This window comes from Lithobates pipiens, unplaced genomic scaffold (assembly GCF_037356315.1).
Source record: "Lithobates pipiens isolate NorthernLeopardFrog02 unplaced genomic scaffold, aLitPip1_a1.2 Scaffold_8, whole genome shotgun sequence".
In the NCBI taxonomy this organism is placed as follows: domain Eukaryota; kingdom Metazoa; phylum Chordata; class Amphibia; order Anura; family Ranidae; genus Lithobates; species Lithobates pipiens.
This window is the reverse complement of record NW_027507903.1, coordinates 176,969,107-176,986,777: the sequence shown is the minus strand read 5'-3', so window position 1 is coordinate 176,986,777 and position 17,671 is coordinate 176,969,107. Positions and strand designations below refer to the sequence as shown.

At 47.3% G+C, this 17,671-nt stretch overlaps 1 protein-coding gene across 3 annotated transcripts in view; it reads right to left on the bottom strand.

Annotated features, from left to right (window-relative positions):
• Positions 1-17,671, bottom strand: part of LOC143962932 (pendrin-like) — a 178,816-nt gene that overhangs the window by 11,859 nt on the left and 149,286 nt on the right. For all 3 annotated transcript variants that reach the window (XM_077472433.1, XM_077472431.1, XM_077472432.1), the window contains exons 18-19: positions 13,517-13,571; positions 11,494-11,636 (exon numbers count right to left, since the gene is read on the bottom strand). In XM_077472433.1, the coding sequence (XP_077328559.1) occupies positions 11,494-11,636; positions 13,517-13,571 (198 nt within the window). The remainder of the gene's footprint in view (positions 1-11,493; positions 11,637-13,516; positions 13,572-17,671) is intronic.

The window sequence follows — 17,671 nt, the reverse complement described above, 5'->3', positions numbered from 1 at the left end:
TACACCCTATATACAATATACCACACAACACTGTAAATCACACAATTCATTTCAATCATTCATAACATTTTATGTTGTAGAATGCATGCAGCATTTATCATTTTATTCACTGGGGGCGTGGCCTGACTGGGCATATAAGCAGCGATGTTTTACGGAGCTCCCGCTGGTGATCCTGTGACTGATCCTTTCCCCGCCAACACTGCTGCTGGAATCAGGTTGGATTTGCTGCACGTCACTGCCCAGACCCTCAGGGACCTTACCACTGCACTCACGGCGAGCATGACCCGCAAAAACCAGGGAGAAGCCGCTGCATCGGCCGCTGCACACAGCCAAGATGGCGCCTTGCAGTCCCAGCCTCAGAGCACAACACGAGGCCAGGATAAGAAAGCTGCTCAGGGGGGTAAGTCCTCTAAGCCCCCCCCCCCCGCCAAAGATCAGCCCAGGGACATGCTTTACTATACACAGAAGCTTGCAGGTACACAGGACACGTCCCCAGAGGCTTCACTGCGCTCAGCCACCATTACAGAGCAGGCCGCCCCTGACCGTGCTGACGGAGAGGAGGACAGTGCACCTATGGAATCTATTCCTGATCCTATGCCTGGTGTGCTCAATCATCAGATAGAGGATGCACCCCAGCCCACACTCAGTGAGATTCTGCACGCAGTACAGAGATGCACAGCCTCTGTGGATGATCTTAAGGAGAAATTTGGGGGTCTGAGACAGAGTCCTTACTACACCATGATATTCAGAAGATCAGGGAGAGAACCACGGCGGTGGAGGGGAGAGTAAGTGATATGGAAGACCAACTGCCTCACCTAAATCGCGATGTGCGGATGGCAACGCAGCAAGCGCACCAGGCATTTGACAGACCAGACGACATTGAGAATCGCCTGAGACGCAACAATGTCCGGATTGTGGGGTTGCCAGAGAAGGTGGAAGGTAGGGACCCCACTACATTTACGGAAGACTGGCTGCAGGAAATTTTTGGCAAGGAGGCCTTATCCCCCCTATATGCAGTGGAGCGGGCGCATAGAGTCCCACCAAGGCCCCTTCCACCGGGCGCCCCCCCGAGAGCAATGTTAGCCAGGCTCCTGAACTATAGGGATCGGGAAATCGTGCTACGGCTGGCCAGAGAGAAGGGCACAGTGCAATACCAGGGCAACAGAATATCCTTCTATCCAGACTTCTCCGCTGAGGTGCAACTCAAAAGATCCAAGTTTGCTGACCTTAAAAAGCGGCTGCAGAGGCTGCAACTGAAATATGCTATGCTGTACCCGGGGAAGCTCTTCAAACCTTTGGCCGGAATGCGGTTTTGCATCCGCCCTCTACAACTACAGTTGAAGTTGCGATGTGAACGAGAATATGTGAGCCCTGCCGACAAGCAGGAGGCTTGCAAGGGTCACCCCCCTGTTGTTGGGGTAATTGTTCATCCTGCCCTGTTGGCAGGAGCAAGGTTACAAGTTGAAAGGTTCCTCTATGGTTGCTGCCTTGTTGGCTCGGTTATGCAGCTGAGTTACTGTCACGTACCTGGTGGTTGAGCCCACGGATGCTGGGAGTGGCTACTCGTATTCCTCCGGCTCAGGAACTCCTGGTAGAGGATACAGAGGTTCTAGAGCACGGAAGGGGCACAAGTGCCAAGCAGGACACAGGTGTAAAGCTCCGGGTGCAGGAAAGGAGCAGATGCAGCAGGAACAGCGACCAGCAAGCGATGAGATCAGCAGAAGACGCACACGCTGGAGCAGCGGGGAAGGTGTTCTGTAGTACGGCTCCTCACGACAGACCCGTAAGCAGGTAAGGCAGGATACCGGAAGACTGGCACCGTGGAGGGACAGCAGACTGGATAACGTGGTGAACAAGCCGGGTCAGGAACAGGCAGGCAGGTAGGTACCGAATCAGCAGGCAGAAGAATCGTCAGACAAGCCGGGGTCAGAGGCAGGCAGCAAACAAGGGGTCGTCAGGATAAGCCGGGTCACAGGAACGAGCAAGAAGTAAGCAGGAGCAGAGGGGTCACGACAGGAACGCTGTAGACCGGACAGCAAGGAGGCAAGGCAACAGGTCCCCTTAAGTAACCCCTTTGGCGCCAAGGGCCGTCACGGCGCGCTCCCGCGGATCCGCGAGCGCCCAGCAACACCAGCGTGCGCCCAATAGTATTAACGCGCACCCGCGTGCGCCCATCAGGACATCTGCGCACCCGCGTGCGCCCACCAGGACATCTGCGCACCCGCGTGCGCCCACCTATGTTGGCGCGCACCCGCGTGCGCCCACCTGCGTTAACGCGCACCCGCGTGCGCCGACAGACATTCATGACAGGGGCTTTGCAGCCCGAACCTTCAGTAGCGGACAGGTGGCTGGGCTGACCTTCTTGACATTGCCCCCCCCCCAAGGGGCAGCCCCCGGATGCCCAACTGGGCCAGCTTAGCTGGGTGCGCTCTCTTGAAGGCCCGGATGAGCTTTTCAGCATGAATATTACTTTCCGGCTCCCAAGAATTATCTTCAGGACCGTATCCTTTCCATTTCACGAGGTACTGGACCTGTCCCCGTCTCTTCCTGCAGTCCAGAATCGACTCTACTTCGAATTCGACTTCTCCGTCGATCAGGACAGGTTCAGGTGGACCAACGTCTCTGCCAACGAAGGGATCTGGGACAGCGGGTTTAAGAAGAGCCACATGGAAAACCGGATGGACCCGGAAAGACTCTGGTAGTTGCAACTCGTATGCTACACTGTTGATCTTCCTTTTAACCGGAAAAGGACCAATGAACTTTGGACCCAGTTTCCTGGAGGGGCATGCCAGCTTTAGGTTCAGGGTTGACAGCCAAACTTGATCCCCAGGCTCCAGGCTAAGTTCCCCTCTCCTCTTTTTATCAAAGATCCGTTTGTAATATTCCTGAGTTCTGGACATTGTTTCCCGAAGAAGCTTGTTGTTGTTGCTGAAGAAGGTCAAAGTTTCCTGAACGGCAGGTACCGAACATTCCGGGAGATTATTTGTTAGAAACAGGGGGTGAAATCCGTAATTTGCAAAGAAAGGGGTTTGCTTGGTGGTGGAGTGGACAGAATTATTGTAGGCAAACTCAGCGAGAGGTAAGAGGGAGACCCAATCATCTTGAGAAAAAGATGAGAAGCAACGTAAGTACTGTTCCAAAGTTTGATTTGTTCTTTCCGTCTGGCCATTAGTCTGCGGATGATAAGCAGAGGAAAAGGAAAGGTTGATCTCCAGGGAACCACATAACGCCCTCCAGAATCTTGAAGTAAACTGTACCCCCCGATCAGAGACAATGTCCACAGGGATCCCATGAAGCCTCACAATTTCTCTAACAAATATCTTAGCAGTCTCAGCAGCGGAGGGGGTACCTTTCATGGGAAGGAAGTGCGCCATCTTTGAGAGCCTGTCCACAACTACGAAGATGGTAGAATGATCTTCAGAAAGAGGCAGTTCAACAATAAAATCCATGGAGATCATCCTCCATGGTCTTTCAGGGACAGGCAGAGGTTTCAGCAGACCTCAGACCTTGGATCTGCTGCCCTTGTTTCTTGAGCAGACCATGCAGGATTCCACATAATTCTTGCAGTCCTTTGCCAGTTGTGGCCACCAAAAGGTCCGCTGCAGGAGTTCCAGTGATTTGATTACCCCGAAATGACCGGCCAACTTATGGTCATGGCAGGCGCTGAGAACAGCTACCCGTACCCCCTGGGGTACAAAGATCTTGTCCAGATGCCACAAAAGATTGTCTCTTGCCTGCAGAGTGACACCAGAAGGAGGAGAGGCATGGAGAGAGGCCCATTTAATCTGGTCCAACAGGTCTTCCTGAAGTAAAAGGAAATTCCCGGAAGATAGGATAGTATCCGGGGGAGAAGAGGCTTCAGGTCCGCAAAACATCCTCGAGAGGGCATCTGGCTTGGTATTTTTCGACCCAGGTCTGTAGGTTATATGAAAAGAAAATCGAGTAAAAAAGAGTGCCCACCTGGCCTGACGTGGTTTTAGCCTCTTAGCGACCTTCAGGTACTCGAGATTCTTGTGATCTGTAAAAATGAGGATGGGGTGTGCTGCTCCTTCCAGAAGGTACCTCCATTCCTCGAGTGCCGATTTGATAGCCAACAGCTCCCGATCTCCCACATCATAATTCCTTTCAGCTTCCGAAAGCTTGCGGGAGAAAAATGCCACCGGATGCAGGAGGGCCTTGGAACCTTGCCTCTGTGAAAGAACAGCCCCAACCGCAATTTCAGAAGCGTCGACCTCTAAGATGTAGGGTAGAGCTGGATCAGGGTGCTTCAGGATTGATGCCGAGGTGAACAGCTTCTTGAGGGCCACAAAAGCCTCCTGAGCTTCGGGTGTCCAGTGGAACCGATAGCCCTGCTTCGTGAGCTTCGTGATGGGGGAGATGATGGTAGAGAACCCCCTGATGAATTTCCGGTAAAAGTTGGCGAAGCCCACGAAACGTTGAACGCCCTTCTTATCAGAGGGAGAAGGCCAATCCAGAATGGCGGAAACCTTTTGTGGGTCCATTTGAATGCCTTCCACAGAGATAATCAAGCCCAGAAACTGAATACTCTGCTGTTCAAACACACATTTTTCTGGTTTTGCGTACAGGCTATGACAACGTAATCTGATTAACACCTTCTTGACGTGCTCACGGTGCTCGGACAGAGAAGAGGAAAAGATCAAGATGTCGTCAAGGTAAATTATAACAAACAAGTCAAGATAGTCCCTGAAAATGTCATTCACGAAGTGCTGGAATGTAGCAGGTGCATTGCATAGTCCAAAGGGCATGACCAGGTACTCAAAGTGCCCGAACCGGGTGCGAAAGGCAGTCTTCCACTCATCGCCGCTTCGGATACGAATCAAGTTATAGGCCCCGCGGAGATCCAGCTTAGTAAATACCGCCGCCGTCCCTAGTCTCTGGAATAGTTCAGGTACCAGAGGTAGAGGGTACCGATTCTTGATAGTTATTTTATTCAGTTCCCGATAATCAACACAGGGGCGCAGAGAGTGGTCTTTCTTCTCTACAAAGAAGATTCCGGCTCCCGCGGGGGAGGTAGAAGGTCGGATGAATCCCCTTTCCAAGTTCTCGTCAATATACGTCTTCAAGGTGCCCAACTCCAGCTCAGTTAGAGGAAAAATCCTTCCGAAAGGGATTTCGGCCCCCGGAAGGAGCTCAATCGGACAATCGTAAGGTCTATGTGGCGGGAGAGTTTCGGCACCTTTCTTGTTGAAAACGTCCAAAAACTCGTGGTAGGTCTCAGGAACAGATTGGATTATCTCCTTGTCAGCTTCCAGGCACAACAAAGAAGGGGGAGTATTGGTAGGCTTAATCAAGCAATGCTGGTTGCAATAGGGAGAGGAGAAGTTAATCTTCCCGGTGCACCAGTCCACTTGAGGGTTATGGGCCTTCAGCCAGGGCATGCCAAGGATGATTGGGAATAAGGGAGAATCAATAATGTCCAGGCATAAAAGTTCTTGATGGTTCTCCAAGATGGTAGTCAACAGGGGTCTTGTTTCCTGTGTAACTGGCCCGGACTTAAGAACAGATCCGTCGGCCAAGTGTACTGAAAGTCCTTTCGCCCGTGGACGCAGGGGAACGTGGTTCTTGATGGCAAAGGTCAAGTCCATGAAGCCACTGCAGGCTCCAGAATCAATAATTGCGGTGGCCCGAATACTCCTTCCTGGAAGCTGTAAGAGAGCGGAAACAGCCAGATGAGAAGCATAATCAGGTAAGGTGGGTACAGGTACAGGGGTAGTGGCTTGGCACTTACGGAGCTTGGCTGGGCAGGTCTTTACATAGTGTCCTGGTTCCCCGCAGTACAGGCATAGATTATTAGTCCTCCTACGCAGACGTTCTTCCGGCGTGAGAGAGGGCCGTAGGAGACCAAGTTGCATAGGTTCGGAAGAATCGGAGGAAGAAGACACCGGAGCAGAGGAAGCTGGCTGAGGATAACTGGGGACTCGTGGAAGCATCCAAACTGGACGGGAAGGACCGGCAGAGCGTTCTGATCTCCGTTCTCTTAATCTCCTGTCGATCTGTATGGAGAGGTTAATGAGAGCTTCTAAAGTCTCTGGGATGCCCACACGGGCCAGCTCGTCCTTTAAGTTTTCAGAGAGACCTGCACGAAATTGGAAGCGCAGGGCGGCGTCGTTCCAGTTGGTGTCGGCACTCCACCGCCTGAACTCGGTTACATAGTCCTCTACAGGTCTTCGGCCCTGCTGTAAGGAGTGCAAGGCCGCTTCTGCGGTAGCTGTCAACTGAGGGTCCTCATAAAGTTGGGACATTGCCAGGAAGAAGGAGTCCAAGTTATCAAGAGAGGCATGCTTCTGCTCGAGAAGACGGTGGGCCCAAGACTGAGGTTCCCCTAGTAACAAGGAAATGACGAACCCCACCTTGGTGGCTTCAAGAGAGAAAGTCCGGGGTTGCAAGGCAAAGAATAAACCGCAGGCATTACGGAATGCCCTGAATTTGCTTCGATCCCCTGAGAACCTCTCAGGCGTGGGGACCCTTGGTTCGGGTGGCATCATTACCACGGACGGAGGGGGAGCTGAACCTGATGAAGGTGGTGAAGATGCCGACAAAGCCTGAACTTGACCCTCCAGACGGTTGTACCCTTCCTGTAGGTTCTTCACAGCCTGAGTGAGACTGGCAAGGTGGCGGCAAAGTTCATCCATCGGGGAGGCTCCCGACGTGGGTTCGGACATGGCTGTCCGGTACTGTCACGTACCTGGTGGTTGAGCCCACGGATGCTGGGAGCAGCTACTCGTATTCCTCCGGCTCAGGAACTCCTGGTAGAGGATACAGAGGTTCTAGAGCACGGAAGGGGCACAAGTGCCAAGCAGGACACAGGTGTAAAGCTCCGGGTGCAGGAAAGGAGCAGATGCAGCAGGAACAGCGACCAGCAAGCGATGAGATCAGCAGAAGACGCACACGCTGGAGCAGCGGGGAAGGTGTTCTGTAGTACGGCTCCTCACGACAGACCCGTAAGCAGGTAAGGCAGGATACCGGAAGACTGGCACCGTGGAGGGACAGCAGACTGGATAACGTGGTGAACAAGCCGGGTCAGGAACAGGCAGGCAGGTAGGTACCGAATCAGCAGGCAGAAGAATCGTCAGACAAGCCGGGGTCAGAGGCAGGCAGCAAACAAGGGGTCGTCAGGATAAGCCGGGTCACAGGAACGAGCAAGAAGTAAGCAGGAGCAGAGGGGTCACGACAGGAACGCTGTAGACCGGACAGCAAGGAGGCAAGGCAACAGGTCCCCTTAAGTAACCCCTTTGGCGCCAAGGGCCGTCACGGCGCGCTCCCGCGTGCACGCGCACGCCCGCGCGTGCACGCGCGCTCCCGCGGATCCGCGGACCCGCGAGCGCCCAGCAACACCAGCGCGCACCCGCGTGCACCCAATAGTATTAACGCGCACCCGCGTGCGCCCATCAGGACATCTGCGCACCCGCGTGCGCCCACCAGGACATCTGCGCACCCGCGTGCGCCCACCTATGTTGGCGCGCACCCGCGTGCGCCCACCTGCGTTGGCGCGCACCCGCGTGCGCCCACCTGCGTTGGCGCGCACCCGCGTGCGCCCACCTGCGTTAACGCGCACCCGCGTGCGCCGACAGACATTCATGACAGGGGCTTTGCAGCCCGAACCTTCAGTAGCGGACAGGTGGCTGGGCTGACCTTCTTGACAGTTACAAGGCTTTTTGCTGCTTTGCATCGCATATCCAGTGCACAGGAAATACCATCGTTGCCACCACGGCGTGACGCTCTTTCTACCAGTACCTCATCCTCGTTCACGATGTGCGGGCCCTGCTCCTGCGGGATTGGTGCCTGGAGGCTCTGGAACCCCCAGTAAGTACAGTATATTGCACCCGTACGTATGTCCACTACGCCTATAGTGACTTGGAATGTTCGGGGGGTAAATGACCCTTTGAAAAGGACCATGATTTCCGCAGGGTTACAAAAATTTCACCCGGCCGTAATAGACCTTCAGGAGACGCATCTGCAGGGGGACACTGTGAAGTTTTTACAATATGCGTGGGTTGGGAAGGCCTATCATTCCACTCACACCTCGTTCTCAAGGGGGGTGAGTGTTCTGATACACAGGGCATTGGCATACCAGGAACTGGACTCCCTCATAGATGTATCTGTCAGATTTGTATTTATATACTGTAAAATCTATGCATTTACTCTGATTCTTGCTTTTGTGTATATACCCCCCCGGGAGGTGCTTCAGTTGTTGTTATCGTACTTGGCCAACAAACAGGAGTTCCCGGTTTTAATTATGGGGGACTTCAACTGCTACCTGGACCCCAAACTGGACAGACATTTCCCGGTGGCCCCCCCTGGGGGCGGCCGGGGCATTGCCCTTAGTAGATTAATGATGGAGGTGGGGTGGGCCAACATATGGCGGATTCGCAACGCAGACTGTAGGCAGTTCTCATGTTTCTCCAAAACACACGGATCCCTATCCCGTATAGACTTATGTGTGGGCACCCCCCCAATATGGTCGGGTACACCTCGGGGTGGAATACTTCCCTTGGGGTGTGTCGGACCACTCCCCCTGGCCTTATGGCTCATTGCTCAACCCCCCAGTTCACTGCCCAGGGCCCCGTGGAAGCTGAATGCCTTTTGGCTGAAGCTGTTCCCATCACCAGATAGACAAATAGATTGCTGTTGTTGGTGTCCATATTGTCCTGGCTGATATGAGAAGACTGGCCATATAAGGAGACTTATGCTTAGACTGATGAACTGTACATACTGATGAACTGATAATAGTTTGCCCACACGGGATTCATGTTATGTGACCCCGCTTTTGCCATACTATTCAGGCACTGTCATTGTTACATTGCACTAATCACCATACTTTGTTTATGATGTTGTTTACACTCACCTTGCAATAAATCCAAAACGTTTTCCTATTTTTTTAAACACAGGTTGTTTATACCTACTAAGAATCAATTTTCTGGTTCCTTCATATAGACCCATATCGTTATTACAAAGTGATGTAAAGATCCTGGCTAAGGTCATGGCGCTCCGGGTCAACGGGATGGTGTCCACTATTATCCACCAAGATCAGGCTGGCTTTATGCCGCAAAAATCCACAGCAACAAACCTTAGAAGACTGTTTTTAAACATGCAGCTGCAGGCGGACAACGGGGAGTGTATGGCACTTCTGTCCCTTGATGCCAATAAGGTGTTTGACAGCATAGGCAGGAGGTATCTCTGGGTGGTGTTGCGCAAATTTGGTTTCGGGCAGCGGTTCGTGGCCTGGGTTAAACTACTGTATGCCTCCCCAAAGGCAAACATTAGGATGGCAGATAAGAGGTCTGACGATTTCGTTCTGGGCAGAGGGACGAGGCAGGGGTGCCCGCTGTCCCCCTTGCTCTTTGCGATGGCAATAGAACCACTCACAGCACTTATAAGAGACAGTGTAAGAATTCAGGGATTTCAGTATGGGGCCATCCATGAGAAGATCATGTTATACGAGGATGACATGTTGCTTTTATTGGCTGACCCCAGCCAGTTCCTGCTAGAGGTAATGACCATAATAGAACAGTTTGGTGGGTACTCGGGCTTGACCATTAACTGGTCTAAGTCGACTATGATGACGTTGGCTGAAGGAGATGTAACAGTCCCTGAATCTTGTCCTGTGACGGTAGTAACCAGTTTTAGGTACCTGGGGGTACAAATTACGGCCAAAGTAGGGGATTACTGTTCCGTAAACATATGCCCGCTGCTGTCGAGATTCCGGGATAGGATAAATACGTGGAATACCCTTAGGATGTCACTGGCCGGGAAAGCTAATCTCATAAAAATGATTTTAATGCCCCAACTGCTATATTTTCTCCACAACTCACCGGTCATAATACATTTAAAATCTTTAGAGTGGTAAATACTTTATTTCTGAAGTTGCTGTGGAATACAAAGCCCCCTAGGATCAAGCTGGAACAGCTGCAGGGGTCTAAGGACAGCGGAGGGTTGGCGGTACCCGAAGCTCCACAGGTATTGGAAGCAGGTAGTGGACACGATCAATATGGTGTTTCAAACGCAGATACCTACGGATCCCATGTTTTGTATTCTAAGGGTCCTGGAGGATGTAATTCCAGAGGAAGTGATCAGGGTGGCTGTCTCCAGTGCGCTATTCCAGGCTATTCCAGGCTAGGAAACTTATCTTACTGGGCTGGAAATCTGCAGTGCCCCCTGTAGCGGCGACTTGGATAACACATATGGGCTGGACCCTCATAATGGAAAAATGCATATACCAACGCAGGGGATTACCCGGGAAGGTTTGAGCGCTTATGGTCACGATGGCTGGATACACCCGGGCTGAGCCCAAATGAGCTCGTAATGTCAAGACTACTACAGGGTCTATAAAATGGAATGCTTAGGCCAGACAGGACAAGTAGCCTGGGGTACCCCTGAGCGTACTGGGAACAGAGGGAGGGAATCATGTGCTGATGTTAAGCCTGTATGTACATTACCAAATGAAAACTGTCTAATTGTAACTGTGCACTGGAAATTGCTGTATACTTATGAATCTAATAAAAAACCTTTCTGATTAAAAAAAAAAAAAAACAGGCTCAAGCCAAACACCGATGGATCGCAATTTGACCACTCAGTAGGAGGAGCCTGATGAGTTTTGAGCCTTCTATAGGCAGGCTGGCTGTACTGAAATCGATCCATTAATTGACTTGATTCCTGTCAAGTTTTTTTTTGTGTATCTGATCACTGCCGGCAGCTATAGCTGCCCCCTGGCCCTTTCCATAAAATGCACAGATGATAACTATGTCCATAGGAAACTATGTTAAATGGACTGTAGTGTGTTTCTGCAAAGCTGAAAACGTGCTACAAAAAGCATAGGTGTGAACCAGGCCTTAGTGCCAGTGAAGGGAACTCTTAAGGCATCAGAATACAAAGACACTCTGGACAATTTCAGTCTCCCTGTCCATAGAGACATGGATTAGCAAGTCTGGGGTGGATGAACTTGACTGACCTGCACATAATACCTGATAGAACACCTCAACCTGATAGAACACCTTTGGGATGAATTAGTGCAGAGACTGCGAGCCAGGCCTTCTCGTCTAACATCAGTGCCTGACCTCACAAATGCACTTCTGGAAGAATGGTCAAACATTCCCATAGACACTCCTAAACCTTATGGACAGCCTTCCCAGAAGAGTTGAAGCTGTTATAGCTGCAAAGGTTGGGCCAACTCAATATTGAACCATACGGGCTAAGACTGGGACGCCATTAAAGTTCATGTGTGTGTAAAGGCAGGCATCCCAATACTTTTGACAACATTTCCCTATGTGTCTGTATATGTGCTCCCATGTTTAAACACTCCTAACCTAAGAAAATTATTTTGCTTGGTAGAAAAAGCAAAAGTCAAGTCAATGTAATCTGCTATGCTGTACAAAAATTATAAATGTATGACCATTAAATTCATCATTTTCCTACTCTAAAATTATAATAAATTTCAAACAATCATGTGTACCGAATAATTGGAAAATATCATACCAGATCAAGTAGACCATTGCTACGGGGACGCTTCTTTTGCTTCTGTATGTGTAGAACAGCATCATGAATTGTCAGGAAACAAATTTCTGGTTTTATAGTGTCTTGGAAGAACCCACATGATTCCAGTTGTCCAAACACTTTGTCTGCACAGAGTAAAATATGTCACATTAAACAGATAGCTTAATCTATTCACATTAGGGTTGGTTTTCTAAAAGCAAATAAGCTGTGCACTCTGCAAGTGAAATTGCTCCAGAACTTAGTAAATGAGCAGAAGCTCTGCTGACTTCCATCATCCAATAATGAGCAAGCAAAAATGCAGTTTTTTAAATTTCCCTTTCACATGATTGGGTATGCCTTGCAAAGGGAAGCTTTACCCAATTTACTAAGCTCTGGAGCAACTGCACAGGGAGATTGCAACTGCACTTTGTAAAGTGCACAGCCTATTTGGTAATTCAACCTCTTAATGTCAGCAGTTCTCAGCAGTTCTCAACCAGGGTTCTATAAAATCCTAGGGTTCCTCCAGAGGTTGCTGGGCGTCCTTGAGCTGCGGCTAATTAACAATACCCTTTAAAGATGCCTCCATGGTTCCAGGATAAACCCCACTTGGCAGAGCCAGCGGCATGACACCAATGATCTTTTTAGTTGTCTGTAAATGTGGCATTCTGACCACCAGTGTAAGGAGGTTTTTTTTTCCCCACTGACCACCAATGAATTGCTTTAACAGGGATTCCCTGACACCTGAAAACCATTTCAAGGGTTCCTCTAGGGAAGATAGGTTGAGAAAGGCTGGGCCATGTTGCTTTCTTCAGTAAAAATATAATAAAAACAATACACACAGTTATGCATACTTATAGTGAAAATATAAACAAAGAAACAGCGATTCAAAATGCAAGAAAAAGCTGCTTGTAGGGAAGAGATTTTCTTCTCTTTTGTCTTCTTATGTTTTACACATGTTCCTCTGAACATTAGCAGTATGGGGATCTCCATGCATAGAAATATAACTATTTATTTTATTTATATATTATTTCCCCTGATTATCCTAAGCTTTTTTTTGTTGCACAGCACAGATGTCTGCACATCAGGTCCGTTTTCCAAAACATCTTCCCCAGCCTTCCAAATCCAGAGCACTGTGGTATAAAACTATCAAGCCAATTTATGGATGATAATCTTTCCCTACTCCTCAAAGTTCCCCAGCCACACCATTGTGCAGTGAGCTCAACTATCACAGTGATGGGGTAGTAGGTTCATATATATTATAGTTAAATGTAAATATAATTGTTCTTTTTAGTTCAGTATGCTTGTTTTTCATCTTTTTCATGTTTCTAAAATGGAAATGCATCAAAACTCATTTCATAGAGGTTGGAATTTTAAAGTGAATACATGTAACTATGCTCTTCAAACTGAACTGATGTTAAAGTGGTAGTAAATAAAAAAAACAAAAAAAACATCCAAGCCCCCCGCAAATGTAATAGCATAATGTGCTAGCATGCCTCTCATACTAGCACATTATTAAAGACTTACCTGCATAATTAAGCCCTCCAGCTGTGAGCTGGCACTGCTGACAGGGCTTCCATCTTCACCCAGTCGTTTCCGGGTTCACGGGCTTTGCCTGTTTGAATGGCTGAGCTGCGATGATGTCACTTGGACTTGGCACAGCTCTTAATGGATGGCATGCCATCCATTGAGAGCACAGTGTGTGCACCAGTGACCTAACCAGTTGTTATTCATTGGAATATCTCCTATAACAAAGCTTACCTATAGGTAAAAGTTGCAAAGCAGACTTTACTACCACTGTCTAACCCATAAGAGAATTGTTCTTATAGGCATGTATATGTTGCTTCACAATGTTATGGAATGCTGTGCAATAATCATATGTCTAGATTTTATTTTTTGGGACTAGTTACATCCTTATCAACGAAAAACTGAAAACTTCAAGCCAAGTTAATAAATGTTGAATAAATTATAATTAAGAAAAAAGCAGTAAAAAAAAAATTCACTAAGAACCAAGCAACAGTCAACGTACCCTCACATCCTGCAATATATACATCAACATCAATCCTTTGGAATTCTTTATAAATCTAAAACACAGAAGAAATGTCCATGGAATAAAGATTATTAACAAAAACAAAAAAACAAACAAACATTCAGAACACTCACAACTGAAAGTGGATTTTAACCCTTACAGACCACTTTTTGCTACAGGTAAGCCTATAATAAGGCTTACCTGTAGCTACCCCAGATATCTCCTAAACCTGAATGTTTAGAGATATCTCACTACACCTATCTAAACCTATATATATCTATATATACCACTTACTTTCCCTGTCCCATCTTTTTGGAGACATGTTGCTGCCATCAATTTCATTTTTTTTTTTTTTTTTAATGGTACTTTTTTTATGTTTAAACATTTGATATACTGTGAATTAAATATGGGTTTATGAGATTTGCAAATTACTGTATTCTGTTTTATGTAAATTTTACACAGCGTCCCAACATTTTTGGAATTGGGGTTGTATTGCCACCAGATGGAGCCAGATCACTCCAAACCCATTCACAAGATTTATTTACATATATACAATCCATTAACATTGTATGTAGTTACATATAGTAGATACAAGTTAAAGTAGAAGTCCGGTCTAAGGACTGATTCACACCAGAATGTGGTATGGTAAACTCACATGCCGTGCGTGTTTCTCACACTGCATTCAACATGCACTGTACTTGTGATCTGCAGGGAATGTTAGTGTTAAATTAATGACACCCCAAACAAACACTGTAAATGTAGTATGTATGCCTGCACTGGATCGCATGATACAGTAGTACCAATGCGATCTGGTGCATGCACTACTTTTGCTGTGGTCTGGCATGATTTCAGCCCATTGAAATCGCACTGCACCCAGATCATATGTGAATTGCACAGGAACACACAGCGCATTCCTGTGCGATTAAGGGTGTGAACCAGCCCTTAAACCTAATCTTACCATTATAACTACTGGTAAGTGAAAGTGAAATTATGGATTGTCACCAAAACAGAATTGGAGGGGAACTCTTCCAATGGGGAACCAGGGATCCCTCACTTTTAGAAATTTCCTCTCACTTCCTGTTGTGCCTATGGGGCATTATGTGAAGGAAAATCTGCCCAATGGTGACACGCACACACACTTGTGGGGTCAGATAGAGTGTCATGCAGGCATAAGGTTTCAAGGAACTGTAAGACAGTAAATTATATATTTGAAACAGCAGTTAAGAATGTAATATGGAATAGTCTCTGCCTCTGTTGTCCCTAAATTACTTAAGCCCATTTTCAATAAAGTTGAGGTAAACAAGATATTTTCTTTGTATTGCCAGAAGATGCCTTTAGGCCATTACATTTTACTAACAGGCTTAGTCTAAAGCTGGCCATAGATTGAACAAATATTAGCCAGCTCAGCAGGGACCAGCCTAGATTCAATCTATCTATGGGCAGGCAGATTAAACCCAAGTTGATTCCATCGAGCGACGTCAGATATTTAGCATGCAATTCTTGCCAGAGGCTATAGCCACTAGCAGTAATCGCTGTGTTCTCCCACCAGGGACAGCTTTCCGTGCATGCTATAAATACGTGTTAGTAGCATATCCCATTGGGGGCTTGAAAAAGGTGAGCCAACCTCACCAAAGCCCTATTAGTATTTGTTTTCTACAGCCCAATAGCTCAGGAAGACACTGCTGCCATTCTGTTTCTGGCCAGTAGCTGGCGATCTGAGAGCAGGAGGACAGTGCTTTGTCTACAGCCTGAATGCTGGCCACAGCAGGCTAGTTACACCAATCAGAGGTCAGGTAAAGCAAAAAATACTTCCCTAGCATGTCAACAAAACCATTGATTTTAACTTTTTTTTAAAGATTGTTACATTTAATGCACAACTTGCTTTCTATTTTCCTTTTTGAGCAGTGTGAAGCTTCCCATTTGCTGATTCTTGGACTGTCATCACCTAGGGCAAAAGTGACGAGCCAATGTGTATTGTAATTATAGCCATGCCATACCTCCAGCTTAAAGTGTCACTAAATCCACATCATTAAAAAACTATCATGCTGTTCATACTCAGTCACTATGAGATCTGTTATCTGAATTTTGCAGAAAACCTGGTTGATCCTGCTGCTCTCCATCTCCACCATCTGTTCATGTCCCCAATTCAGCTAGAGATTTTGCAGCTGTAGTGGGAACTCTGCACATGCTCAGTTTTCAGTGAGTTTCTCTGCAGAGCATTTATCCAGGTGAAATTGTGATGAGTCTATGTGTGTTGGAAAATCATGCAACACCTCCAGAAAGTTCAATCTTGTAATGTCCTTCTTATTTCTAGAAGAAACATTGTCCTGCATAAAACGATTAATGATTATTTGCAATATGCACTTGTGTTGTAAAAATTGCAATAGCTGATATTTAAAAAAATCTTAAAGCGGAGGTGCGCCCACCCTATGAAAAATTAAGAGTCAGCGGCTACAAATACTGCAGCTGCTGACTTTTAATATATGGACACTTACCTTTCCAGGGAGCCTGCAAAGTCATCACCGCAGCCAATCTTCGGATCGGCAGTCGGGTGCAGCCACCGCCATTGCCGGTAAGGGAACCCGGCAGTGAAGCCGGAGAAAGGAGGAGGAGGGCGGAGCATCGCCAGACATGGGGAAGGGGGCCTCTCAAAAACAGGTCCCCATTCCCCCCTCCCCACCTGAAAGGTGCCAAATGTGGCACCGGAGGGGGGGAGGAGATGAATAAGCAGATGTTCCACTTATGGGTGGAATTCTGCTTTAATACTATAACAGCTTAATGATACAGCTTCAGTGACTAGGTATCTACTGTTCAGCACAAAAATTCTAATGTTTTTAAACCTCATTCAATAATTTAGTTTGGTCTAAAGTATTATGGTGCACATTGCATGTTATCAGGGTTTTGTTGTCCTTGTTTCATGCTTTGTCATGTAATTATTTGATAGTACACACAAGGTTGTGAGAGATGTACTTACCAATGTCTTTATTTTTTTAGTAGAGCTGTTTAAAACTTTTAGTGTCCAAATATACTTGTCACAACGCTAACTTAAAGCTGAACTTCAGGCAGATATAAAAGACAAAATATAATGCAGCTCTGTATCCACGAATCCAATGTACAGCGGAGCTCAAATAGGGAGGGGGTAAAAGAGCAGTTTTTGCAGTGATAATGTGTTAATAAAAGCATGCTGATAGGAGGATAAAGCAGTAGAGCAAGTTCAGACATTGGGCTTGATTTACTAAAGGCAAATCCACTTTGCACTGCAAGTGCACTTGGAAGTGCAGTCGCTTTAGATCTGAAGGGAAGCTCTGCTGATTTTATCATCCAATCATGTATGAGCAAAAATTCTGTTTTTTTGGTTTTCCTTGCATGTCCCCTTCAGATCAACAGTGACTGCACTTCCAAGAGTACTTGTAGTGCAAAGTGAATTTGCCTTTAGTAAATAAACCCCATTGTCTATTCACAGGCAGAGGGAGGGGTTAAGTAAATGCTACTTAAAGCGTTTGTTACCTAAACATTTCATATTCCTGATATGTGGCTGCTGTACCATGTACTTGTAGGAGAAAGTATCCCATTCTCTTTGTATTGCTTCCTTTGTGTGAAAACCCTGGTGGTCCTGCTAGTCCCCTTGCTTTCCTATTAAAAACTGACCACAATAAGCAGGGAAGCACACTGTGGTCAGTTCAATAGCTATGCTGGAAACTCAGCCTGCTCTCCTCCAATCAAACTTGTCCTCCTGATCAAACTTGTCCTGACACGCCCCTGTATAGCCTGTCACTGGGAAGCTCAGTGTGCTGTTGCGTCTCCTCCCCCCAGCTCTTCTGCAGCTGAGAACAGAGGGAATGTGATCACTTATAAAAAAGGGGAAAAGGGTATTTATGTTTTTTTATATCTATACAAAAATGTTTTGCCTTTCATTTCTATTTTAAACTGAATGGGTTGTTTTACAAGATGATCATTTACAATCACTTTAACTGCTGAAGAGAAACATTAGGTTGACTGCCCTGCCAAAAAGGATTGTGCTATGTGGCAGAATGTTGTAAATATCTGAACTAGATGGACAGAAATACATAAACAGATCTCATATGTGTATCTCATCTGTGTAAATAACTGTTTCCCCAGAGTTCCACCTTAATTGCTAGCCCACGTAATAAAAAA